We start from the raw sequence: 27938 nt of genomic DNA on the forward strand, positions 1-27938 counted from the left end.
TCAAACACTGTTCTTTAGGGTGACATGATGCCTTTGGAGATTTTCTACATGAAAAAGATTTTGTGAGACATCCTATTGAATTGGTGTTTCTTTTCTCAATGAGCAGTACAGTAACTGTTGTGGATTTCACGCTTACCATAACAACATGCAAGTTTTTATTTACAATGAAGGATACGCAACTGATTTAGCAGAGCAGAAGCAAACACAGGTCAGTGCAGTTTGTGGCTGTACTCTTTGAGAAAGTATCTAAGCTTTCATTTAAAAGAAAATATTCCAGTCCTCCTCATTGCAGAAGAAAGCCTTCCAAGTGTGAGCCAAGTGCAAACTGAAGCTTATTGTCTGCCTGAGTATGCAGGCAGCCTGAAACCAATCTCGGAGGTGTGAATTACCTTTACTTTAAAACCTACAGACAACATTGTAAATGTCAACATAACTATTTCCTTTACGATAAATTTAGTAGAAACATGGGCTTCTCCCATAATTCCACGCTGCTCTCCCAACCAAGAGCCCCATCTGTCCTCTACCCTGTTGCTAGGATTTCCAGCTTTTCCCCCTCCACCTTCTGTGCTGGAGTTTCACAGTGTTGACAGAAAATTCTCTAGCTCATTGAAAATTACAATTAAATGAATGTAATATCACAATCAGTAACATACAGGCTACTCTGGGTATTATTCATTTTCACACTGAACTCATTAAGAACCTCAATTCCTTAATTGAACTGAAGCTCCAGTCTGATGCACTAGTGTGCCACACAATCCAAGGGGTTTCTTCAGAATGTAGGGAAAGCTTGTCACAGACCGCACAGCCTTGATGCATACCCCTGCAGGCTGTGAAACAGGGAAGCAGAAAAATGCAAGCTACTTAAGGATGGACACGTGCAAACAGTATAGTAGAGAGACGAATAACACTTAAGTCGGATAGGCTGAACACATCTGTAAAGAGAGAGCACAGGTTGATTAAAATCTACCCTAAAACAAACCATAGCAAAGAATTATACTAAAATACTCTTTTACACATACAATGCATGGTAAAATGGAACAGGAGCTATGCAGTATTATTTTTCATGGTGTTACACAGTAAGGGCATTGAGACTGATGTGCTGCTATTTATTAATGAGGGCTTGAACTCTGACAGAATTATTAAGTAATATTCAAAAAGTGTTACCCAGGGTTTTCAGAACCCAGTGCTATTTGCTAAACCAGCCAAGAATATGTCATCTTTTCAGATTGCCATAGGCAGATTCAGAACTCTCTGTGAGAACAAGAAAATTGTACTTTGCCAACTTTGTTCCACTGTTAGCACTGTCATGTTATCTGGCCAAATCTATTAATAGCTAGATGAATCACCTTACTGCTGTTTGTATAGTAACTCTTCCTATTGTGTTTCCTCTATAGTCTTACCTAGCCTTCCTCCAGGACATAGCACATAAAGAGAGACACTGTCCTGGAGCCCAAAGAGGGGAGAAATAGGTTGAAATGAAGCAAAGTAGCTCTAGCCTGCAAAGGAAATGTATTTGCATTTCCAACTAAAGGCGGTAACTTGTTCTGGAGGGCCAGTTTGTGTTCAAATCAGAGTATTTTTAAAATATGAATTATTCTATGGCAGGATAAAAAAGGAGCCTTTTAAAAGCCAATTCCATATCCATCCCCCTTTCCTCCCCTTCACCTCCCCCATCCTGCAAAAACAAACAAACATACCACAGTATCAATTTCTGCAGGGCTCACCATTCGAGACACCTCATCAAAATCTTCAGGAGACATGGGTAAGAGGTTTTCTGTGGTCTGGAGTCTGGAAGGGTGGCTGACATGGGGAGAAGAGAAGGGACAAACCTTCAGTGTATTAACATTAATTCCAGTGAACAAGCAGCACCCATGATGTCAATTCATTTCCCATTTCAAACTCCTTTCATCTGGCTGCCTCTCATTCAGTTTAAAAGGCAACAAGTAGGTAGGTGTCACTGAGATGGGTGACTCAGCAAAGTTTTATCTAACTCATTTTGCAGTGATGTTAATTACACAGTCTGAACAAACGTGAGCTGTGGGGAAGATACCATCTTTCAGCAAGAGACTCCATTACATGGAGCTGCTGGGCCCCATGCACAGTACCACTGAAGTCTCGAGATGGGTGTGGACCCGTGCCCATGGATCCTATTTCCACTACATCTACACAGGGATAAAAAACTCAGGGCTGGTCTAGGTCAGCTGACTCAGGCTGCGAGGCTGAACAATTGCTGTGTAGACCCTGCAAGACTGCAGGTTCCAGCCTGAGCCAAAGCATCTACACAGCTATTTTTAGCCCTGCAAACCAAAGTCAGCTGACCTGGGCCAGCCACAGCTGTGCCGTGGGTCTTTTATCCCGGTGTAGCCATACCCTGCAATATCAACAGCTCTCACTTGAGTAGACCACCAGCAGCAAGAGATTCCACAAGCGAGGGTATTCTGCTTAGAAAGCCCAGCCAGTTCTTAACTGCATTGCTGAGACACAATGTTTCACTCTCTGCAATGTAAGAGTGGTTTTAATACAACTAAAAATCAGAAGTGTGTGGCTGGGAATACACACTGATCTACTACAATCAAGGCAGGATAGGTCATGTTAGTCCAAAGAAAACTGAGATAGCTAATTTTTATGAAAAATCAAGTATAGGAAACAGCTGTAAATTGCCCAAATATTTCTACATTTTGTACTTTAATATAGTAGCTTTTTTTCGATTCTATTATGTGTATTGTGGTGTCTTCCTACCCAGTGGGCTTAGCAAAGCAGGGGCAAGAGATCTAATAGTAAATCATGTACACCTTTAACACTCCTAAAACACACATTGTTTTTTGTAGTTTCAAATACTATCCAATTTTTAGAAATCCAACTCTTCTGTACAAACTTACACTTCAGATACGGAGATTAATTCAGTCTTGATGTATCCATTCCCTTTGGGGCCATCTAAATCCATAGGCTCAGAGGCTAAAAATAAAATACACCTATGCTTAGCAAATGTTCACTTCGTGAAAAATCTTTTATATGAATTAAAGGAGCAGTGTCAAAAATTACATTTCTTCCTGAAAATGTTTTACCAGCTACTGTTACAAAAACTCAGGCTGTATTTCCAGTTGATTTCCATTGTGCATTAAAGAAGACTATGTCAAGTCAGTTCCCCCTGCTTGTGTGACTTTTCCCACACAGCAAGAGGGAGGGGAAAAACAAAGGAAAACATGGCCTTGATCCATGCAGGCAGCAGCTTCCACCCCGTGAAGTCAATGCAGCACCACACAAGTGCCAGCGTCCAGCTACGTGGATCTAATTTCTAGTGGGGGCATAAGGTTGTAAAACCATAAAATATCCTATTGGGATCCAGGAAGTGGGCAGGCAAAGCCCGCCCACTGCTAAAGGATCCCCCCCAGCTTAAGGGGGGGGGGAGGGTCCACAGGACCCAGAGACCAAAAAATTACGGGGGACAACTAATAAAAGAACAGGGACAGGAGTGAGGTCAAAGGGTCAAACGAAGCGAACCAGACGGGGACACCGAGGAGAGAACCTCGGACAGCGCCCACTGCTCCTCGAAGGTGTCAAGGGAGCCAGCGGACACCGCCCAGAGGAACTCCGCCCGGATACATGAACGAACGGAGGACCTGAAATAGGCCCCACAGTCACAGGAGACTCTATCGGCCAACCTCCTCACTCTGGTTTTATAGATGGCCAGTTTCGCTAGGGCCAGGAGGAGGTTGACCAGGAGGTCCCATGACTTTGTGGGGCGACGGATAGGGAGTGCATAAATAAAAAGGTGAGGAGAAAAATGCAACCAAAATCTTAACAAAATATCCGTGAGGAGCCGGAATAGGGGCTGCAGCCTGGCGCACTCCAGGTAAACATGCGCCAGGGTCTCCCTCACGCCGCAGAAGGGGCAGATGTCTGGGATGGGGTAAACCGCGCCAAGTACACGCCCGTGCTCACGACTCCGTGAAGGAGCTGCCAACTGATGTCCCCGGTGGGCTTCGGGATCAGACCAGAATAAAGGCTGGCCCACCGGGGCTCCTCACCCTCCAGAGGTGGCAGAAGGTCCCGCCACTTCGTATTGGGGCGGGATGCGAGGGTGAGGACATGAAGAACATGGAGCACGAGCGTGTATAGGTGTTTCCTTGGCGCGGTCTGGAACAGAACCGGCTGCAGATCGTGCAGCCGGCTCATGGCGAAGGGACCGGGCGGAGGCCAGTTGGGTCCACGGGGTAGGGGCCCGATGAAAAAAAAACCCATAAAATATGGCAGGCAGACTCAGGGGCAATTGTATGGCCTGAAACCACCACGTACACATTTTTCAATTTGAATAGATTTCCCATTGACAGCCCCTGTACAACCACACTTTTTTTCCCACCTGTTGAACAGTTAATATACAACTGCTCACATTTTAGACTGGAAGAATTCAGCAGGCGTGGTTTAAAAACCACTGACCATTCTGGTTCAACTACCATCATTTAATTGTATACCACAGATATCTGGTATTCCAACATTTCAATGACAAATAAATACCTCAAAATACTTCTGCAAATGAAATGCTGATATCACTTACTCTCCTTGGGTCTGGAGTAGTATTTCCCAAAGGCATTATCTTTGGGAATATTTGGGTACAGGTAGCTCAGTGGATTTTCAGGAATATTTTCGGCCGCCATCACTTTGTAGTTGCGAATGATATCAGGGAAAGTAACAGCTGAGAGCTCCTTCTTGGTATAAGGTTCTACCGAATGGAACTGAGGTTCTAGTGAATAAAGAGGGATGTGAATCCTAGAGATGATGCCAAACGCATGGTTAAAAGGATACAGAAAAACACAACTGAACTTACATATTCAGAGAGGGTCAAGTGAAGGAAGAGCCTTACAGAATGAAATCTAATTTGCACTGTCACAATTTAGTTTTTATTTCCAAAGCAAGTACCGCTCCATGCAGAGGAAAGTATGACCTAACGTATGTGCGAACGGTTCTTTTCACATGTTTTATTCAGAGTGACTGGGGTGACTTGTGTTCACCTCTGGAAATGGGCTGTAATCATATATTTAAATTAAACCATGCTGAAATTTACAAGACTGGCCCTTTTCAGCCTTTTCTGATAAAATTCAGGTCTCATCACCTGTACCTGATTTGACCCAAACAACCATGGCTGTTTTATTATGGGGGTGAGCGGGGCAGGAACCCCCTGCAAGCTGAAAGTCTGGATATGGGACAACACTGTGTCTTCCCCTCAGCCTTTGACTGGCAAAGGAAGGAGCGGGAAGGCTGCAGAGAAGGAGAAACAATGGGTGAGGCAGCGGCTTTCAGCAGCAGCAGTTTCTCCTAGGCTGTTTAGTAGCTGGGCTCCATCAGCAGGAGCAGCAGCTGCAGCCTCCTGCCAGCTAGGGGCAATCTGTCTCCTACAGAATAGGCAGGAAGATGCAAGGAGCCTCTCCTTCGCAGTCAGTGCAATCCCTGCCCCGCCCAGGCCCCTCACCAGCCAGCCTTGGTCTGAGCCCAGCAGGGAAGGAGCTAGCCAGGCAGGGAGCTGAGCTGATTGCAGAGGAGTCCCAGCTGCCCATCCCCCAGTGTCTTCTCTCCCCCTCTCTGGAGACAGGTGCAGGGGAGCTGCTGGGAGCAGGTGGAGTGGGGGAGCAGGACTTGGGGGGGAGTTACAGGGTCAAAGGAAGGATCTCTGGTCAGGGGGATGGGGGTAGTGCAGCAGCACCTTGGGGATGGGGGAACCTTGGGCAGATGCAGGTGAGAGCTGGGAGGCTGCTGGGGGCACCTTGGGGCGGAGGGGGGCATGAAGGATATGTACTAGGATATCTTGGGACAGAGGTGACCTGTAGGGGGGAATGATACTAGGGGGGACCTTGGGGATTTGTCCTCCACAACTTTATAGTTCAAACTGATTCCCCTGGAAATGTCCCTGTCCCCACTGAAGTAATCGAAGCAGCCTACCAGATTGTTGATGGAATATTGTACTTGTGGTGGTTCTCTGGCACTTATCGGATGGGATTGTTAATTTCATGTTATTGCCAGTCTGTGTAAGGGAGACAGAGGGCTCCAAGGATTTTTAACTTTTTGGTTTTAAAATGTAGGTATAAACCCAAGTTATTCTCTGTATTTACTTACCATTTTGGGATCCCTCTACCCAGGTAAAAGTGATGGCTCCTTCTCGGCTACTTTCACTAAATCTCAGTAAAAAGGTCCCTGGCCTTTGGTCCTTTAACAGAGCACGTTCTCTCTCCTTACTGATAAAACCCATGATACAGCTGTAATATTAAAAGAAAAATTGTACAATTTACTTCTGAGTACATCCAAAGCCTATTATTGGGCTACCTCATGTAACTAAAAGCAGAATTTTCCAATTGGTTTATAACATCCTATGCGGCTATAACACCACCATCAATGCACAAATTACAATGAACTCTCTCGCTCCTGGGTGCAGTAGTCCTTGAGCAGCAGCTAACCAGAGAGTGGCTATTCAGCCTTTTCTCTCCTGCTATGTGTAACGTGCTATACAATGTTGTTGTTGCAACACTTTTTAAAATCAGAAATTGGTTTCAGTTATCCAAAACAACCAGTGTCTCGGTTCAATGAGTAAAATTACTCAACTTACTCACATGTGTGTTTGCAAGACCAGGGCCTAGGTGGCAGTTTTAACTGAGAGAGAGCATTAAGTGGGTATTAACAAAAATTGTCACTGCGTTCCTTTTTGACATGCTGTGTTTGCTTTAGTATCCCATGCTCCTGTCGGAATCACAGACAATTGTTTGGGTTTCTCAGTATTCTTTGGTTTTGTGCTTACTTCCCAGACAGCATATGTATCTCTGCCAGATCAGATATTACCAGTCTAGGTTATTTCAACCCCAGTATTTCATTGTGTGTTAAACCATGTTCTCTTATGCTTGGCAACACTCTGATAGTAACGCACATTAACTTTCTCACCCTCTTTGTACCATGGTTACCAGATGCAGGGTACTATGATGCTTTGTCCCTCTGGAAAGGTTTATCTTTTGTCAGACAATGCTTCAGAGTGATTTGGGGTGATTTTGTGGTCTTGAAGGAAAGAAGCTCTGAGGAGAGCATATGGGGCTGTGTCTAATCTGCTTGCTATGCCTGAATTTACCTGCACAGGGCAGAGTGGGCCAGTGGGGTATCCCAGAGTAACATCTATTTTACGGGCACGATGATGAAGACCTTAAAAGGTGATGATGTCTGAACATCAAGATGACACAGGGAGGGTCTCAAACAAGGACATGAAAGAAGAGACTGCTCTCAAGACAATGACCTCTATCTACTAGCAATATCTGTGTTTTCATGGTTGGGGGTGAGGTAGCTCTGACGCAGTCACTTAGCAATATTGTCCAGGTTTTCTCTAGTAGATCATAGTTTGAGGGAGAGGCAAGAGTTTTGCTTTAAAATAATGTTTAAACTCAATTTTATTTATCTAGGAGTTCAAAAGTCCTCTGAACTATTGCTCTTTCCTTATGCAAACACTCATTTATGTAATTAAACCACCATTACTCTAGGTAAATATGTATCTTGGCAAGCCCAGTACATTAGGAAATACACCATCTACCCAAAAGAGAACAGTAGAAATCTACAAGGTAAATTATATATTTAGAGATTTTTTAAAAGGAGAACACTTCAGATATTGTAGGTAACAGCTACAAAGGATCCCTTGAGGACTATATATCCCAATCCTTTGTATGTTAATCTTCAGCTTGATATATGAAAAAGGCAATTTGGGCCAAATTCAGCAAGGCACTTAAGCATTTGCCTAATCTGAAGCACATGAAAACTTCTATTATTCACACACATAAGCACCCTGTTCAATCAAAGGCTATATTCATAATTTTCCTGGTCTATGTTTGTTAGTCCTGGATATAAGTATTATCTTGCCAGTATAAACACCCTAAAACTGTCATTAAAATAGTAAGAAAGTTTGTCATTGCTTTCATTAGTTATTGATTGCCAATCTTAATACATAGTGAAGGTTCGTTCACAGGATCAGAAGCACCTTTCATCATATATGAGCTGTCAACAGGGTTGTAAAATAAGGTCAAATCTGAACTGACAACTAAAAAGCAGGATTAAAACCTCATTTTTAGCCAATTTCTGGCAGCAGTCATAGCTCATTATTAAAGGGTTTCAGTGTTGCTGATGTCACATAGTCCCAAGGTTTCTAAACATTATTAAAGGAGCTGATTTTTTCAATCTGGAAAAGAGCTTTACTATTAACATTTTAATTCTTTAACATTTGATCAGAAAAAATTAGTTGCTGTAGCTGGACTCCATCACTGGTATCAAAGGATTCAGTCAATCCAGCTGTTGCCAACAGGAGGCTCACAAATGCACTTTTTAAAACAAGAGTGAACATTGTACAAGATTCCCCCACAGCACCTCAGTCTTCACCTGCTAAACTCCTGTTCTTATAAGCAAACTCAGTTCTGCCTTGGGATGTGGTGAAAGCTCACTGCACTGTAGGTTGAGAGCTGGTGGCTCATCTCACTTAACCTGAAACTAATCTGAACTTTGACCTTTGGCATTAAAAGGAAGGGCAATGGGTTTATTCACTAAACTCATGATCTTTTTACCACTGCTTCAGCTAACATGCAGAGGATCTGTCTGGTTCCTTCCAACAAAGACCCAGAACAAACCTCATTTGCCCTATTAGCACTCCTATTTTATTTCCTATCACAACTGTCATTTTAACAGAGCTAAAGGCTTGAATCATCAGCCATTCATCTTCATTAGCAACATACAAGAGTCTTACCCATCATTCCAGAGACACAAGAGGTGTTTTTTAATGAGTTCAAGGATGCCCTCAATCCACAGCCAGAAGGGAAAATTTTTATCATTTATATTTTCCTGAAATTACAGTACATGGGGAGGAAGACAAATGTTACAAAAAGAAATCTGAGTACAATGGACGCAACTTATAACAATGTCCTGAAAAAGCTGCAGTGTCTCTCCTTCCTCTTTTCTTCACCCCTATTTTTCTTAACATTTTCCCTCTTTCTTTATTCCTTTTTGTTGTTGTTGTTTTTATTCATTTATTTATTTTTTGCTGTTTCCTCTCTTCCCTCCTCTCTAATAGCTCCAGTTCCTCCACTCCCTAAGAGGAAAGATGCTGCGTTGGGATGAGGTGCATTCATTGGTACCATCCTAAGCTGGTCTGTGTGGCACAGGGAAGAGAAGCTTGGGCTGGCAAGGGGGTACCTGGGCCTGCAGGACCTTACATGTGACCTGCTGCCACCACAGGCACGTATATTAGGGTATGTCTTCATTGCAGAGTTAACTTGTGCAGCCCAGCTCCTGTCCACTGGAGAACTACCCTTTTTGTTTAAGAGCAATGAAGCTCCTTCACTTGATGATTAACAGGTGAAATAAAAGTGCAGGAATAAAAGCCAGGAACAGCAGATTGTTGTATCTATGGATTTATGTATTTCAATATAATAGAACAAAGTGCTCTAGGTGACTTCTACAGAAACTAAGATTCAGTCCCTGAAAAGATGCACACAACTCAGCAGTCTAACCTCACCCCCATATAACTTACATGAACCAACCATAACTGAATCAAAATAGTCACACACACCCCTTGCCTTCCCAAAAGCCTAGTGAAAAAAGTATAAAGAAGTATTTAGTACAATACTCAAGTAGAAAAACTCCATGCAAGAGAATCCTCAAACAAGAGGAGTCGAAGCGTTGTCTTCATGATCTAACTTGTTAAATAGACAGTTCCTACCTTGCAGAATCTTGTCCAAGGAATAAGGCCATCAAGAGAGCCTCCACCTGTTGGACCTAAACAACAAACCAATAGACTGGTTTCAGACAACATGTTTGTTTGAAATATCATTTAGGCTCAAGACTTAATGAAGGTGAAACCAATCTGTATTTACATAATAAATTCTAAGCATTTGTTTAGTTTCAGTTAGGGGTGTAAAAAAGAAGGAAGAGAAGCTGTTGATTTAACTGTTCAAATAGCTGGTGCAGAGCTAGCAATGCAGTTTTGCAGAGTAGCCCCTCTAGAAAGTGTTCTGGAGAAGCAGAATGTATGCGAATGACAAACCTATGTTCTGACAGGCACCAGTAAGAACAATCGAGAGCTCTGCTACAGATTTTATATTAACAATAAAATAGGGTAGGAACTAATCCAAATACAAAGAGATAATCTAAAACTGCTGTTGCATAATAAGACATTTTCATCTTCAAAATAATTCTAGAAATGTGGTCCAATCATTCTCCATTTATTGGCAGAAGCCACCACACTGAAATTAGGACTATCCATGTGAGTTGAGAGAGAGAGAGAGATTTGGCCTATTAACTCATCAATCATTACAACATCCTGTGAGATCAAGTATTCTTCCCATTTCAGTTTTAGTGACTTGCCAAAGGTCACACAGAAAGCTTGTATCATAGCGAGGAATAAGCCTCCTATCCCGATTTCCAAGCCTACCCTTAACCACGGAATCATTTTCTTTCCCTTTCGAATCCTGTAGCATATGTGCGTGTTTTGATTTAAATAATGTCTGTGGTTTTTCCCTTAAAGGAAACTGTAGCCCAGTTGCCTCTGCTACATCAATGGCAACATGCTCAAAATCCCCCTAAGCACACAACATCACTAGGGAAGTAGTGTATATTTGTAGCTACGCTCACAGAGGACGAAGATTCGGTTACTTATTACTATTAAGTATTCCCACTACATTCACAACTGGATTTTCAACTATGAGGCGTGGGACCCGCAGAATCTCAGGGGAAACTAGACATACTGGCTTGTCAGCTACAAGCCTTTCCAACTCTGACTCCATCCAGTATCCTACTCCTACTCTCAATATTAATCAGACTACAAGTTCCAGGCACAAGGGAGAAATCTCCCCCCCCCCCCGTGTCCATCTAGAATGAGTCTCAGTTCCCAATACCATCCATAGTATCACAGCACAGACTATGCACACCCTCACATCTGGAAGAATGGATACAGGCTTTATCAGATCGCTGAACTCCACGTACCAGTAAACTACATACAGCACAGAAGGAAGTCTCGAATTTATTACAGCTAATAAGCATTCTCCCATCAATCTTTCCAGTGCTAAGATTAGGTTTTATAACTCAAATGTAATGTAATGATAAGATGGAGGATACCTATTTACAAACTTAAGTGGAGGTTATCACAGTTTGGGAATTTCCCAAGTTGTAAAATACTAAACAAACAGAGATGTCAGTGATCAATATCGCTCTATCTAACAGCAGGAAACCTTTATTTTTTTTATGATGAATATATTCTGCCTTTGTTAAATATTACAGAATTTTAAAACACATAGAAAAGTGATCTAAACTAACCATGGTAAATTGTTAACCTTTTAACGATTTGATATTTTGAGAACTTACTAGAGCTAGAAAAAATGCTTTATAAAACATTGGACAGCTGGGATTTCCAATTTAGATTTTTTTTAAATATAACCTTTTATAAAATTTAAGGCTAATGGGAATGCTTCTGGGAATTAGTAACAAAAGTTTTGTTTTTTTAATTAAATGTATCCTTCCAGACTCTCTTATCCAAACACTACAGAATTGAATTAGTCAGGGTCTCGGAGAACCAGACAGAAAACTGACACCTTTTCATTGTTCAAGTGGGAATACTCAAAAATTGAACAATGAATTAGTTTAGCTAAGGACGTGTGGGGGGGGAAGGGCAGGAGATTTTTAACTTGACACATTCCTTTAAAGTCGTCACAGGTCTCTTGGTCTAGCCCTGTCTTTTATGCACTGAGTCAAGACTGTATATAGCAGGCCCTGGTCTATGGGCAAGTGTAACATGAAATCCTGAGACAAAAATTACAGTTACTGGGCTAAATGACCCATTTCTTGAAGGAATATTTCAATGCCCTCTCAGAAGTAGATTTGGTCCCAATCTTGTAAACCCTTGCTCAGACGTGTGTGTGTGTGTGTGTGAGAGAGAGAGAGAGAGAGAGATCTGTAGGAGCTAATCCTTACAGTATACAAACTATCTAGCATGTAGAGAAATGGAAAATGGCTTCAACACTGTAAGTGTATGACCACAATACAACCTCTATCTGCATTACAGAATACTGAATATTAATAGTTTAAAATTGGGCTACAGAGTATAGCTATAAAAAAAACATTACAAAATAGAGTGTAAAATAAGTTTCTCCAAACATAAAGTAACAATGGAGGATAATTGCAACAAAAAACATAACAGTCCAACATGGTAGTAAGTACAGCTGGTCAAAAATTTTTCAAAATTTGACTGAAAAAAAGGCTGGGGGAGACAAGCTTTTCATGTTTTTTCTATGGAAAAGCTCATTCCATTTTTCTCTAGCAATAAGTCATTTTTCTCTAGCAGTCCATCTACTTACTTAATATAACCAAGAGGAAGGAACATAATAAAAGGGCTTGTAGATATAGAAAAATTTGTTATAGAATCATACCAAGAAGTTTCTCCCCCAGCATGCTCAACTGATCTGCATGAAGTCCCCTTTTAGTTACGGAAGAGAACTGCCAACTCAGCACTTCAGAAAGCTGAGACCATCTTGCACAAGGTGGGTTCAGAAAGAAAGACAAGTTCTAGAGAGAAAACACCATGTCCACAATCTTAAACACACATGAAACTTAGCATGAGCACAAGTGTATGGTTAAAAAAGTAACTCTTGAGTTTGCATAAGATATGGTGAAGTTTGACAATAAATGAGGACTTCTACATAGATGGAAGGTCCAGCTGACCATGGAGAAGCAGTTAACAATACTGAGAGACTCTTGTTCTCCGAGAAAAAAGAAAGCTATGGCACTTCTCTTTGGGTTTAATCTTACCCAATAAACCATTCCATGTTACCGAAGAGCAGTGGATTTAATTACTGAATATACACAGTACACTGGGAGAAGCCAAAAAAGCATCTGAAAACAGGTGTATAAAACATAATGAATATTACAAAACAGTTTGCTTGGTTTAAAAAAAGCACACACAAGAAACATAAACCCCAACCAACAAAAACAACAACAAAACAATCCTAGATCCAATAAGAACTGAACTTCAGAATAAAGATGAAAGAATGAATTACAGACGCTCCCCGGGTTATGCAAGACCCAACTTACACAAATCCGCACTTATGGAAAAAACTCCGTAAGTGTTGTGGGTTTTTTGGGGGGGGTTTTGCGCGTAATTGTCGGGTATGCATTCCCAACTTACGCAAAATTCGACTTACGGGGAGCATCTGTATGTCAAATATTATGAATTAACATGGAAAGACAACCCACATCTCCCTTGTAAATTACACAATAGTTTCAGGATACTGACTTACACTTTTAACATCCTATCTTTCATGTCAACAACACTTAGAAGTAAGTATTCTGTAAATACCTTCGGTTCAGTAGTCAGCATGTTGTACCACAAAATGGAAGCCCATCCACTTGGAAGCTGGCTCACATTTGAGATCACAACAATGGGAAGGGATGTGGTCTGTAAAGGAGAGAGATTTTTGGAATTATTTGTGATACAGTTATTCTACTGTGTATACTTTTTCTGTGTATACTTTTTTACACTGAAATTGATTTAGGTATATATACTATAATCTTTCATATAGAATATATACATTATCAGTTTATGATGAAGTGGGCTATGTCTGTACAACTAATTAATTCTGATCAATATTGTGAAGTGGTTTTATGAAAAACTGCTGCATTACCAGTATCTCTATGCATGTGGATCCACTATTGCTGACAGGGCCTGTAGCAGGTACACACCAGACAGGGGCAATGTGACATACTTAAGGTTAACAATGGTATTTAGACCTCATAAAGGTCATGCTAAAAAAGCAGCGGCATCCTTAGAAATTCTGTCATATATAGGAAAAACACAAAACGTCAAAGACTCACTAGTGAAGGAATGTAGTAAGTGCTGGTAGAGACTGTTATAATTAAGTTTACAAAACAGTCTCTTCGTTCCCTATTTTCACATGATTATAACTTACCAAACCTTTTAGAATCATAGAATCAATTTGGATTGATGTCTTCTATGTTTGCATATGGAGGGGAGGGAGAGTTGAGCTTTTTGGGACTGGGGGAGTGTGTTGGAATTGGTGAATATCCCTTCAACCAAAAAGTCAGTTTTACATCTCATTCGAAAGTTGGCACCTCCAGCAGCACTTCTAATGCTCGCCTGGGGCACTGGTTCAGTTCTGACCTGAAGGGAAGAGTGCTACCTAAAGAACTGCAGGTAGCATTTCTGCAACACAGAGTGTTCTTTGTGAGGTTTTACAAACCAGACTAAGCCTTACTTAGGTACTGAGATTTGAAAGAATCAAAATACAAAAGGCCCTATCACTATATGCGGTGACACTGCTAAGTATCATCAATGTATTTGAAAACAACAATGGAGGCGGAAAAAATGCTGAAAATTCTAATACAGTAGAACCTTAATTTTATGAATACCACTTTTACAAACAATTTTTTCCCAAGAGGACAATAAAAATCACAACAAAAGTGATGTTGATGAAGAACAAGCACATGTCTTCAGTGCATTGAAAATTCCTTTGCACTGGCTTGAAGTCAAGAAAGCGACACAATGCACCATGCTGCATCTTATGCACCATAGCTACTGTAATTCTGAGACATTCCTAAAAATTGAACTCAGGTCCCAATTATTTCATAAAATAGGGGTTTCTACTGTACTTAAATAACTTAGAACCTCTGAATAAAGTTACTCAGAATTAATTCTACCCCTATCTAATCTACATAGTGACCTTACCTCTAGATCTACTACCAGCCCAGGCTGGCACAGCTGAGTTTCAAAGCTGAGGGAATGAAGTTCTTCTGTTACAATGAGAGGACCCTTTAAAAAACAATCATAGGGAATTAAATGATTAAGCTCAAATTCTTAAAACATTGTAAATAAGACATTTTAGGCTGTTAGGATTGATATGTTATGTTAAATACTGTCTGGGAACCAATTTGGGAAGGTACCTTCTGTCACGAAGTGGGGGGACGTCAGGGCCCTGCACCCCTCCTCCTGGGATTCACCGTGACTCTCAGCCAGCCAGTAAAACGAGAGGTTTATTGGACAGTAGGAACGCAGTCTAAAACAGGGCTTGTAGGTACAGCCAGGACCCCTCAGTCAAGTCCTTCTGGGGGGCAGGGAGCTTAGACCCCAGCCTTGGGATTCCCTGCGTTCCACCACCCAGCACAAAACTGAAACTAAAAACTCCTCCAGCATCTCTCTCCCCCCTCCCCCCAGCTCCTCCTCTCCTTTGTCCAGTCTTCCGGCCAGAAGGTGTCACTTCTCCCAACCCCCCTCCTGGCTCAGGTTACAGCTCAGGGATCTTCCTTCAAGGGAAGTCCCCCATCCTCAATGTAACTCCCCTGCAACATTCCCAGGTCAAATCCACCCCGCTCCCTGCTCCGTCACACCTTCTATTTCCCCAGCAGTGGATAAGCTATGAAGTTACTGTCAGTCCAAATAATGACATTTAGTATTCACTGGTTAATGTAAAAGCAAGCCCCCTATAAGCCATTTTTCAAATATTCAAATTAAGTGCTTCTAGGGATTAGAACAAGTGTCATTAGGCAGGGAAGGGAGCAGTTACTGTGTCCATCTTTGATGGTCTCCTGGCTTAGACAGAATGAGTCCCTAGGGAGCACATGGACATTTCAGCAGGAACTTTCTGAGTCCCCTCCATGTCTGCTACTGAGCAATCCCAGGGAATTCTGCCATTGGCAAAAATTCTTGTTAGAGCCCTGCTGCCATGGGGAGGAAAAGCACCGAGCTGGGATCTTCCGTATAGTACAGCGTCTATGTCTGTGATTCCAGGGCTTGCTTTCCCTGAGATGGTAAGTTCCTACTCTGCTCTGCCCATTTTCTTCTTGAGGACATTTCCATGGGATTGGGCAGTTTGGCCCACTATCAGGCATTTAATAGTTCTTAATATTATAAAAATAACGAGCAAAAGAGGGGAGGAAAAAGTCAGTGCTTCTTACCTCATTAGTTCTGCTTCCTGTATTTTTTTGTTCCTTTAATTGCTGCAAACAAAAAGAACAACCCAAAATAAATGACAGTCCTGACTGAAAAAGTGACTGTTACAAATAAAAGATGTGAGTATTTACATAAATAAAGTAGCGTTTGCACAGTCCCTTCTGCATAACTGGCCATGAATCTGCTGCATTAGTCTCTGATCCTCTTTAGCTCCCAAATGTGGGAACCAGGGGATTTGACTGTAGATACAGTGGATAACTACTGTCCCTTTATAAAAGCATTCTGCTGTGAAAACAGATATTGCAAGCTGAATTAATATCTTTTTATCATGCTGCAATGATTGTGTAGAAAAGGCCTTTCTTAGAGGCACAGCAACAATTATTGATGAGGGTGAGATAGACTAAATAATGGATTATCATCAATGAGCATCCACCCTAAATCTGTCTAGGAAAATATCAGCAGACTCTACCATTGTTAGTGCCCTATATATAGGTCTAGGCCAGGGGTGGGCAAACTTTTTGGCCTGAAGGCTGCATCGGGTTTCGGAAATTGTATGGAGGGCCGGTTAGGAGAGGGGGTCATGGCCCGGCCCCAACCTCCTATCTGCCCTCCCCCCCGGGACTCCTGCCCCATCCAACCCCCCTATTCCCTGACGGCCCCCCCAGCCCAGGACTCCTGCCCCATCCACACACCCCCACCCCATCCCCTGACCGCTCCCAGACCCTCGCTGCCCCCCATCCAACCCCTCCTTTCATTCCTGACGACCCCCCCAGGACCCATGCCTCATCCAACCACCCCTTCTCCCTGTCCCATGACTGCCCCCTGCCGCCCCATCCAACCCCCCCTCCTTCCTGACTGCCCCCCTGGGATCCCTGCCCCCATTCAACCCCCTATTTGACCGCCCCAACCCCTATCCACACCACCACCCCGAACTCCCCTGCCCTCTATCCAACGCCCCCTGCCCCCTTACTGTGCTGCCTGGAGCACCGGTGGCTGGCAGCGCTACAGCTGCGCCGCCGCCGCTACCACGCAGCACAGAGCACCGGGTCAGGCCGGGCTCTGCAGCTGCACTGTCCCAGGAGCTCACAGCCACGCCGCCCAGAGCATTGCACCGGTGGCGGAGCGAGTGAGCTGAGGCTGCGGGGGAGGGAGGACAGCAGGGGAGGGGCCAGGGGCTAGCCTCCTGGGCCAGGAGCTCAGGGGCCGGGCAGGATGGTCCCACGGGCCGGATGTGGCCCACAGGCCGTAGTTTGCCCACACCTGGTCTAGGCATATAGGAGAGAAGAATCCCCCATCTGAATCCTCCATTTGCATCTGAGTCCTCTCCAGATAGGATGGCAGTGAGATTATTTAGTCTGCTAAATTTGTGGGGCTGTTGTTTAAAAGCCCCTTCCCTAAACAATTCAGCTCTAACCTTTCTTTCCCAACACATTTAGAACCTCCCTACTCATGGCTTGCTGCAAAATCCTTTCCAGAAACTCTCTCACTACTGCCCCAGCACCTCCATTGCTGCAGGTTTCCTCTCTTTTCCTCAAAGAAACTGATACCCTCCTTACAACTCATTAGGAAATGTTTGTTTCAGGCCACAGGGCAGTAAAAACTTTCCAGTGTAGTAACAGCTTATAAAGAGTGCGACCTCCAGATCTCCTAGGACCCAGTCTTGCTTTCACTCAAGTCAGTGGCATAACTCCTTATGTAGGGGACTTTTGGCTATTTGGTACCACAAGGGTAGAAAGCAGTGGCACTTTAAAGCAGTATAGAGTCAGTACTTAAAGGAATGCTTTCTTCAAACAGTGACTTAAGACGTATTAGACAGTGATCTAAAAGTGGGAAGGCAAGAAAAGTGTACCCCACCAGATGCCTGAACTCTGCTGCTAAGCTTCCATTAGTGGATTCCTCCATGTTCATTACTTTTGTATTTGTTCCCAGAATGTTAAATTTTCTGAACCTACACAAAGAGAGGGGGAAAGTTATAAGACTTTAATTCATTTTAAAAATACCCAACATGGCAAAAAAATGGGAAGAGTGCAGGTGCAACATACCCTTTTACCGTGTTCTTCTCATTCACGTCCCTGCAAAGGAGATTCAGATCTTTGTAAGTTCCAAAAGTAAACCACACACATGGGGGGGGGGGGGGGGAGGGAGAGACTTATTTTCATCCAAAGTTTAGATTTTTCCAACGTGCCTTTATAATCAAAGACAGCCCTTCAGTTTACTACACTGTTTATAACTTTGCTACGCCATTGCAAAATATAAGAGTTCATAAGCTACTTTCATTCTAAACCCCTAATTTCAAGCACAAAAAGCTACCATTTAACTTGAAACAGTGTTGCCAGTACTCATGGATTTTATCATAAATCTCTTAATACTAGATGTTAAGCCCCAGATCCTGGAGTCAGATGATTATTCGAGAATCTGCTTGTTTTTGTTCTGTTCAAGTAAGTTTCTAACCCTTGTAATGTTTGTGGAGAAAAGCCTCACTGCACACTAAAGAATAGAAGATAAATAAAAAAAATTGTGTTCATTTTTTTTAAAATATCATCATTTCCCAGCCAATCATGATTTCTGGAGGCCTGATTTTGGATGCCTGGGATTGGCAATAGTGTTGAATTTCTCAAGCATGTTGTTGGCTGACAGGTGAATTTTGTTTAGGAAGTTTGGTAACAGTCTGTCTGGAGTTTTCTGATTTGAGTGTGAATAAGTACGGTTTTGTTTTGTTTTACGGTTAAGACATTTCTCAAATGTTTATCTTAAAAGGGGGCTCTTTTTGCATGTGGATAACTCCAAAAATGGTTTTGTCTTAAAAGTTTAATCTTGTCATCTGTATAGTGCCCAATGTGGAATGCCTACTCTGCTAACTGTGAGAGAGACGAGTTGATAATGAAAGCTGTATGTGAATGAAAATAGCAGTATAGGGTCAATTCTGCCCTCAGATATGATTAATGAGAAATGCACGCGCATGTTCACACGTAATTTACCCGCTCAGTGAGTGACTTTCCTTAGCAAATAAGGCTCCAGTACTACAATGAGCTCTGCATGGGTGGGACCTATGTGGAACTCACTGCAGGACTGGGTCTACATCTTTCCCTGTGGTGCAAAGGTATACTAGAAATGGACGAGGACATGGGGAACTGTTCTCTTGCACCTAGCAAGGAAGCAGAATTATAGTTAAAATAGGGGAAATGGTAGCTGGTACAACAAGGCCCAAAGTCTACTTTATCATTAAATGTCTATCTCATGTGCTTTTTACTGGGGCTGATTATCATAACTACATGCAGGATATGAAAAAGATGCAACTTACTTATCAAATAAGACTTTCACTTTTAAATTATAATTCAGTTCCTGTAGCTTCACCAGCAATCTGGAAAGAGAAATAAGTACAGATGACTGCAACTGCACAGGCTTTAATTCTCTTTTATTTTGGTGATGAACAAAATGGCTTCTTGGTTTGTCGGTCCCTTTTAAAAATCAATGAGTCAGCATGAAATTTCCACCCCGCTTTTGACTTCCCCACCTGAAATTCCTTTCCATTTTTTTGGGTCCAATACTACTCCCATTTAAATCAGACATTTTGCTACAGACTTCACTGAGAGTGTGACTGGTCCCTTTTGACTGACTGGATACTGCCCACTGATAAGTCATCTTTGACATCTTTATTTGTTGATTCTTTCCATTTCGAATAATAAACAGTGCCTGTACACAGGCTCTGAGCGCCCTACCATTTATTTGCAATTACAAAACCAAATAATGCAGCGCAGTTAGCTCACCCCATTTTTCTGAAGCTGCAGCTCGTAATTAAATGCTAACGCACCATACACTGGCCTACCCCTCAATCCACCTAACACTTTTAAAAGGTAACAGTGAAACCAGTGGTCCCTGTAGCATGCCCTGGAGAGGCAATTCCACTCTATTTCAGACCAGGGATAGGGATGCAATGAAGAGTCTATGGCACTGATGGAGAACACCCCACCAGCCACCCCCTCTCTATTATAATCAAGGGGGATCTGGCGTGAGCTCCCATGCTAAATCACAACTGTAGCAGTGTCTTACAGGGAGACCAGTATTACTGAGAACTATGGAAAAGACAGGAACTTTGAAGGCTAGGCCTGGAAGGGAATTGACTGTCACCCGTCAGGGAAAGTCCATTCCTAACCACTTCTATGCAAAGAATTATTCCAAGTATAAGCAAAGAAAGTAAGTGTATTATTAGCTGACACCTATGCAAACTAAAGGAGCTTCTGAAAGGAGAGGAGATATTGGCAAATTAATTATAGTTCTAGTCAAGGAAGTGTCATTAAATATGGTATAAAATGGCTATTGCTAGGGCCCTACCAAATTCATGGCCCTGAAAAACACGTCATGAACTGTGAAATCTGGTCTCCCCTCGTGAAATCTGGTCTTTTGTGTGCTTTTACCCTATATTATACAGATTTCACGGTGGAGACCAGCATTTCTCAAATTGAGGGTCCTGACCCAAAAGGGAAATGCAGGAGGGTCTCCAGGTTATTTTAGGGGGATCACGGTATTGTCACCCTTATTTCTGCACTGCCTTCAGAGCTGGTCAACCAGAGAGCAGCAGCTGTTGGCCCAGCACCCAGCTCTGAAGGCAGCATCCTGCCAGCAGCAGCACAGAAGTAAGGCTGGCAATACCATACCATGCCACCCTTACTTCTGTGCTGCTGCCTTCAGAGCTGGGGGGGCCGAAGAGTGGCGGCTGCTGATTGAGGGCCCAACTCTGCAGGCAGCAGCACAGAAGTAAAGGTGGCAATACCACACCATGCCATTCTTACTTCTGCGCTGCTGCTGGTGGTGGCTCTGCCTTCAGAGTGGAGCTCCTGGCCAGCAGTCACTGCTCTCCAGTTGCCCAGCTCTGAAGGCAGCACTGCCGCCAGCAGCAGCGCAGAAGTAAGGATAGCAGTACTGCAACCCCACCCCCACCACCACACACAATAATCTTGTGACACCCCCTCACACAACTTCTTTTTGGGTCAGGATCCCACAATTACAACACTGTGAAATTTCAGATTTAAATAGCTGAAATCATGAAACTTATGATTTTTTTGAATCCTATGACCGTGAAATTGACCAAAATGAATCATGAAGCTGGTAGGGCCCTAGCTATTGCTTAAGGGAAGAGGACAGTTTTTTTGGGGGGGGTTTTACTCCAAGATTCTGCCCCTGAGCAATCATGAATACAGCCTAGTGCTCCATGGCTAGTCTACTAATGGTGGTTCATCCCTCCCCACATCAAAGTGGCCTGAAGGGTTTACACTGTATGCCTTCAACTCACTTCTGGCTAGGAAGGCAGGACTGTGTCACTCGATACCATGCCCCTGACCAAAGAAGTAAAGTCAGAGGGTTCCAAACAGAATCCTGGTCAGTTCTCAGCCGGAAGGAAGTGGAGCAGTGAGTGGGAAGAGGGATGCGTTGAGGGAGGAAGATAAGCAGGGCCCAGTGAAATCCTGCCAGAACACTTTGTCACAGAGCGCTCACTATATTTTGTTTCTGGTCACTTAACCAGATGGAAGGTTTTGCGGCCCTTTCAGCTACAGGAAGTCAGTGAGGTAATAGGCTTAACACAAAGAAAAATTACCTCAGTTTTACTGTAAACTGCACTCCAGTCTTCAGGACCAATGGCCTCTGAGGATGAGTTGGCATGCAAGGTTGCCTCTCCACCACAAAAGAACTGCAGGGGGAACAAAACCATGGACATTTTGAGCTACATTAGTACAATACTGTTAAAACGTGATGACGCTTTAGCACAAAACAGATTGCACAGTCTAATTTATTTACTACAGTATTTTTGACAATTATCCACAATAAATTGGTATTGTGTGGACTTTCAGTACCTATTTATTCAGGTACTAAATCCTTGGACTCTATTCTTATTCAAGTGATATGTTTTTAACTTGGATGGAACTCCAAAAATATAAACTTTTATTTCATCAGGGCTTTAAAAAAAAAAAAATAAGAGCACTAAAAATATAATTAACAGTTTGAAGAAAAACAAAAGCTACTTCACGCAACTTTAATAATCAAACAGCATGTAAATAATAAAGGACAGAACTGGTACAATCATAGGTGAGAGAGAGTGTAAAGTAACGGAATGATCCATCAGCAGCACTATGGATTACTAAATTCTTAAAGTGTTCATACTGTGACCGGATGTCAGGCTCTAGGACAGTATTTCTCATCCTACTCGCACAACCACACTATGCATATGACTAAGGAAAATGGCAAGATTTAGGCCTTTATATCTTCTCCATTTGCACTGATTCTAATGGAACAGGAGCTAATTTCTGTCCCTTTCAACTGTGGGTTAGCTAGGGTGCTTGAGTGGGACTCAGGAACAGGGGGTTCTATTCTCAGCTCAGACAGTAACCTGTTGTGGGATTTTGGACAAATCACTTTACCCCTTTGGACCTCTTCCCCTCCCACAACTCATCTGTCTTATCTGTTTAGACTGTAACTACTTCAGGGCAGGAACCTTATGTTACATATTTGTACAGTGGGACCTGATCTTAGACGGGGCCTCTAATTACTACTGGAATATAAATAACTGCATGGAGATGCAGGGCTATTCTGACTCATCCTAACTCCCACCCAAGGGAATAAGAGGTGGACAGTTTTCAAGGTATTCATCCTGCATGTATCTCTGTGGGTAGACCCCAGGCTGAACCCACATGGAGCAGCTTGCAGGACTAGAGCCTAAAACAAGAAATGGACTAAGGGGCCAAAGCTTGATTCTATGTGCGCTGAAGACAATGGCTTCCCATTGATTTAAGGGTGCAGAATCAGTGGCTTAAACAGGAGAGCTTACAGGGAAAATCCTAGTAACAGACAGCTCAGTTTGTTTGTTTTTTGTGAAGAATAAAAGAAAACCGCAGGTGGGGCACTAACCCCTGTGTGTGACATGTTAATTGGGGAGAGTCTACCGTCCATTCACACAGACAGACCAAACAAACACATGCATCCATTACCTCTGAATGAGTTGTTTGAAAAGATTGCATGTGCGGTCTTGCAGGACTTGTTTGTTTTTTGTAATGGGATCTGGGTCATATGTAAATTTCTGCTCCAATTCCTCAAGCTTTTTAAGCTGCTGGCGAACTTGCTGAAGACTCTCAGCAACAATAGTGAACCTGCAAAAACACATCTTATTTATTATTGTTACCAAACACTGGTATTACAGTAGTGCCCAGACACCACCCAGCTCAGTCTCCAATTAGTATGTTTCTAAGATTCACAGTCCACAGGAACTTGTGAGCTTGTCTCAGTGGAAAAAAGATGCGATGATGATGTAGGTTTGGCAAGGATTTGTTGTTAGTGCAGGTAAATACTTAAATCTCCAGAATCTGCCCTCTTCACCTCTCCTTCCCATGTATGTACTGTGACCTATTTAAAGTAATAAGGAATGGAAGCATTTCCTTGAGTTACTAGCATCTGTTTCTTGGAGGACGTGTTTTGTGTATTGGAGACAAGGCATGCATTGTAAGGCTGCTTAAATAAATTGCTGTATTGCATTTGGTGCCATAATGGAGATTTCTATCTATCTACAGTGCATTAGCTCTGCAGCACAGTAAATTATATTTAAGCAATCTGAGTGCTAACATGACATATAAGGTAGTTTATATGATATTTAATAAGGAAAACTATATTTCTCCCCCAATTAGAGCCCTCATTCTCTAGGGATGCATTCTGATGGTGGCAAATTCAATGGGATTTGCATCATCTTACACCAGAAATTACAGTAGAACCCCATTTATCCAATCCTCCATTATCCAGGTCTCCCTATTAACCAAACAACCAATGCACACAGGTCCAGAAGCAAGCGATCTCTCCTGCTGCCACTAGATGGCACTGCAGCCTTGCACCTTCCCATTCTCAGGATTATCAGATCTGACCCCTGTCTCAATTAGATCGGATAAATGGGGTTCTGCTGTAATGTGTCCTTGATGGGAAAACTAAGTGTCAATTTACTACATTTATCAGAACAGATACTTCCTAGAGGACTTCAACATTAACACCAAGGCTCAATTTGGCCTCTGGAACATAAAAAGGCAAATTGTACTTCACGTACAGAAAGTTATACAAGAAAGGCAGTTAATGTTTTCTTCAGACTTCCTCGAAAAGAATGAATACAAGACATTATTATATAACTTTCAAGAGCACAGTGAAATATGCTTGTTAGTTCTCTTCTGGATAAAAAAATTACAATTTTAATAACAGTAAATTGACTGTGAGCCAAAATACTCTCTCTCTAAGCATGCCCATTTTCAAATATATTTACTTATCAGACCTTCCTTCGTGGCATGTTTCAAAATCCCTGGGGTCAGTTCAACTGTGATGTAGAGACTTACCAGTTTTGTAGCTGGTCGAGGCAGGCATTGGGTGGGCCACCAATACAAGCAATTTGTTGTCTATGCTTCCATTCAACAAGCTCTTCATTAATCAAAGCACTTTGTGTGTGCTCTGATATATTCAACAGATTTATTATTTTGCTCACCACTTCCTAAAAAGAATATCAGATTCCTCTGTTTAATTGTTATATTTTAAGTACATTTAATTATTTGCTTTATCAATTAATGCTGCATCTCACAAAACTTTGCAAGGAATTCTGAATAATAGAAAATCTACTCTGCTAACATGAACTTGGAGAGCTGCTCTTTTTCCTCAACCAGCAGAGTATTTGCTTCACACAGAGAAGAGACAAAGCTCTACTAAACCGCTGACTTCTCCCAAGCGACTAACCTTAGATCCCCAATTCTGCAATGACCTGTATGCAAGTGGACCCTGGTGCCCATACAGACTCATTGCAGAATTGGGGCTCAGGCTATTACAAGACATGTATGACTACTTAAGAAAGGTTTAAACAAACAAAAAAGACAGCACTTTCTAGCATGACTAATGAGATATGACACATTTCCTTTCCTGTTATTGCACCAGCTTTAGCTGGTTAAATAAGTGTTCAAAACGAAAAGGCTGGTTTAGTAAGAAAAATCCTAAAATAGGAGCAGTGCAATTGCTTTAAGAGGTTTGGACTCCCAATAACAATGCAAAGGGCAAAAGAAAATTTAAATTGGTATTAACAATCAAGCTGCTTCTTTGTTTAAAACCATGGTTCTTTTATATCCTATGATAAGCCAAGCCAAAGAGAACAAATGTGCAGCTTTTCAACTAAAGTATTTTGGAGCACCACCTTTCGCTTAAGGTCAAGTGTTAGAAACATCTTCTGGAGGACAAGCTGTTCTTTCTTATATTCATCCTGTGCCACTCCACTGGTCTCATTTTCTATAAAATAAAATCAAACAATAGAATAAGAAATATTTTGTGTGGGGGAGGGCGGGGGAAATTGTTTTACTTTCAGTTAGACATTCAGAAGTCTGCAGAAGCTGATGGCAGCAGAGTCAGTACAAAGTGCTGAGGAACCTAGTGGATGGAGGGAAAAGCCAGGTTTTGTCTCTTCCTGTTTGGTTACTTGGGAACTGCTGACAGATTTCAAGAAAGGGAAAACCACATCCTTTCTTCTGCTTGAAATGATTAATTTAAAAGCTCAGTAGTTCTCAATTACTTTCACACCCAGGTTTCATGAGGGATTTAGACAAGGGAATCTCCAAAATTACTCAACTGGCCGGTGTCTAGATTATACTGTGCTGTTTAATGCTTGGAAAGATATTCAAAAACTCCCAAGTTCTACTTTTGAACAAATAGCCCAGTCCTAGGCCTGGTCTACACTAACCGCCCAATTCGAACTAAGGTACGCAACTTCAGCTACGTGAATAACGTAGCTGAAGTCGACGTACCTTAGTTCGAACTTACCGCGGTCCAGACGCGGCAGGCAGGCTCCCCCATCGACTCCACGTACTGCTCTCGCCGAGCAGGATTACCGGAGTCGACGGCGAGCACTTCTGGGTTCGATTTATCGCGTCCAGACAAGACGCGATAAATCGAACCCGGAAGTTCGATTGCCAGCCGCCGAACTACCGCGTAAGTGTAGCCAAGCCCCTACATCCCTTACTCATGCCAGGAGAACCAGTCAAGTCACATAATGAAGCGTTTCACCATCTTTGATATTGAAAGTTCAATTAAATAGAACAGTGGCATGCAATTCTCTGTGGATAGCTCCCATCTTCAGTTCAACACTCTTTGTATTTGCTAACACTAAACAATTTATTGTTTGTTAAACAGTAACTTTGTTTTTTTAGAAGCCAACAGTTTTCAAAACATGCAAGATGACAAATCCTCATTAATGGCTAGTCACTTTCCAACTTTGGTTTTGAAAAATGGGGCCTTTTTAGAACGTTTCAAGAACAGAACCAACCAACTTTAATCACTCTGGTCCCAATTCTACTGAAGTTAGTGGCAAAACTCCTATTAACTTAAATGGTGTAGGATCAGGGCCTTTTGCGGAGGCAGAAGGGGAGAGAAGAGAGAGCTCCTCTAACTCAAAAACAGAAATCCATACTTTCTCCAGACTAAAATATTAGGGAAAAACTCCTTGGCAGAGACCAAATAAGTCAAGTTTCAGCCCATTAAGAATTTTTATCTCAAAAACTAGTAACTGACTGAAAACAGGGATCTATATAATGAATATGTAATCTCAATTTGTGATTCTCTATATATGAGAGGTTTACAAGTGCATCTCTATTTAAGGTTATAAGGTAATTTCATAATAAAATTACTTATGTATGCAGCGAATACACAATAGCAGGGAGAAGCCCAAGCTCCAGAGATAGGATCTAGAGCTGAACTGTCTCAAAATTCATGGGGTTTTGAAGTTGGTGTTTCTAGTAACAATGCAAAGGACACAAGAACATTTTGGCTTTCCAACTTTACATAATAGTGGGCATTGTGAGATGAAATATTTTAGGGATGAATTTTCATATCATAAGAAGGAAGAACAAGTAAAATTACCCCATCATTTGCATTATCTCTGAATTTGGCTGTCTCTAAATCCTGCTTTCTGGTACAATCTGATAGAATTTTTTTTCTGTACTGTACTTAAGATTTCTTATGGATGAATCTCACCTCTGTTCTGTAAGGTTTTGCATTTAAAGTCATATTCATCTTGCACATCCTCTAGAGTCTTGATGTCTTGTTCTACTTCCTACAAAGCATCAACATTGTAAAACACAGTTAGTAAAACAGACTTGATCATCTGAGACTTTTATGATTGGCAATCGTGTGGTACCCAGCTACTTAGAGATCGTAGAATCATAGAAGATTAGGGTTGGAAAAGACCTCAGGAGGTCATCTAGTCCAACCCCCTGCTCAAAGCAAAAAGAAGGTAGTAAGAAAAATCCGCAAACTAATCACTGCCTTCTCTGCCAATGGAAAGTGCACTTGTAACAAAATGGGGCTAAATTCTGACCTGGCATAGTCCCACACAACTTCAATGAGATGAGGAGAATTCGTGCACGACATGAAGGCATAATTTGGCCAGTGAATGGCATTTAAAGATTTTGGGACAAATCCTTCAGCCCTCACTCAGGAAAACTCTCAGGAAAGTCAGAGTAAGCACTACAGGATTTGTCCTACAGAAGATTATCAACCAAGATTAAGAAGTTATTTAAAAAAAAAAAAACGTGGAGGGAAAAGCCATAGAGACAGGTCTGATTTATAAAAGCTGACGATCTGACTTCTAATAATTTTTTTTTTTTTAGTGAACTATATATAATTTCTCAAAATACCTCCTTTCTTCTATAGTGTCGCTTCAGATAGATAGATATCTGACAATCTAATCTCTCTATCCATCCATCCCATTTTAAAACTTTCTCCTGCTGTGTTTGAAATTTGGGAAATCTGGTATAGCCAAGACTAAACTAAAAATCTGATTCCAGCCACAGTATGACAGGCATTGTGGACATCCTGCATCTCAGTACTGTTGAAAAGTGATAAGGTAAAGTTTTAAAAACATTTTACTGGTGGTAAAAAGCTGAAAAACATTCTGCTGAATTCATAATTGCCCTTTCACAACTTA

At 42.0% G+C, this 27938-nt stretch overlaps 1 protein-coding gene across 2 annotated transcripts in view; it reads right to left on the bottom strand.

Annotated features, from left to right (window-relative positions):
• Window positions 1–134: 134 nt before the first annotated feature.
• Window positions 135–27938, bottom strand: part of STAT1 (signal transducer and activator of transcription 1) — a 42694-nt gene continuing 14890 nt past the window's right edge. For both annotated transcript variants that reach the window (XM_065413250.1, XM_065413251.1), the window contains 19 exons: window positions 26987–27065; window positions 25158–25249; window positions 24319–24470; window positions 22942–23100; window positions 21555–21647; window positions 19263–19322; window positions 18004–18033; window positions 17816–17909; window positions 15967–16008; window positions 14741–14824; window positions 13355–13453; window positions 12429–12564; window positions 9728–9783; window positions 8756–8850; window positions 6109–6248; window positions 4556–4741; window positions 2880–2955; window positions 1698–1800; window positions 135–932 (listed from right to left, as the gene is read on the bottom strand). In XM_065413250.1, the coding sequence (XP_065269322.1) occupies window positions 909–932; window positions 1698–1800; window positions 2880–2955; window positions 4556–4741; window positions 6109–6248; window positions 8756–8850; window positions 9728–9783; window positions 12429–12564; window positions 13355–13453; window positions 14741–14824; window positions 15967–16008; window positions 17816–17909; window positions 18004–18033; window positions 19263–19322; window positions 21555–21647; window positions 22942–23100; window positions 24319–24470; window positions 25158–25249; window positions 26987–27065 (1800 nt within the window). In that variant the 3' untranslated portion in view covers window positions 135–908. The remainder of the gene's footprint in view (window positions 933–1697; window positions 1801–2879; window positions 2956–4555; window positions 4742–6108; window positions 6249–8755; window positions 8851–9727; window positions 9784–12428; window positions 12565–13354; window positions 13454–14740; window positions 14825–15966; window positions 16009–17815; window positions 17910–18003; window positions 18034–19262; window positions 19323–21554; window positions 21648–22941; window positions 23101–24318; window positions 24471–25157; window positions 25250–26986; window positions 27066–27938) is intronic.

Source organism: Emys orbicularis, chromosome 11 (assembly GCF_028017835.1).
Source record: "Emys orbicularis isolate rEmyOrb1 chromosome 11, rEmyOrb1.hap1, whole genome shotgun sequence".
Taxonomy (NCBI): Eukaryota; Metazoa; Chordata; order Testudines; family Emydidae; genus Emys; species Emys orbicularis.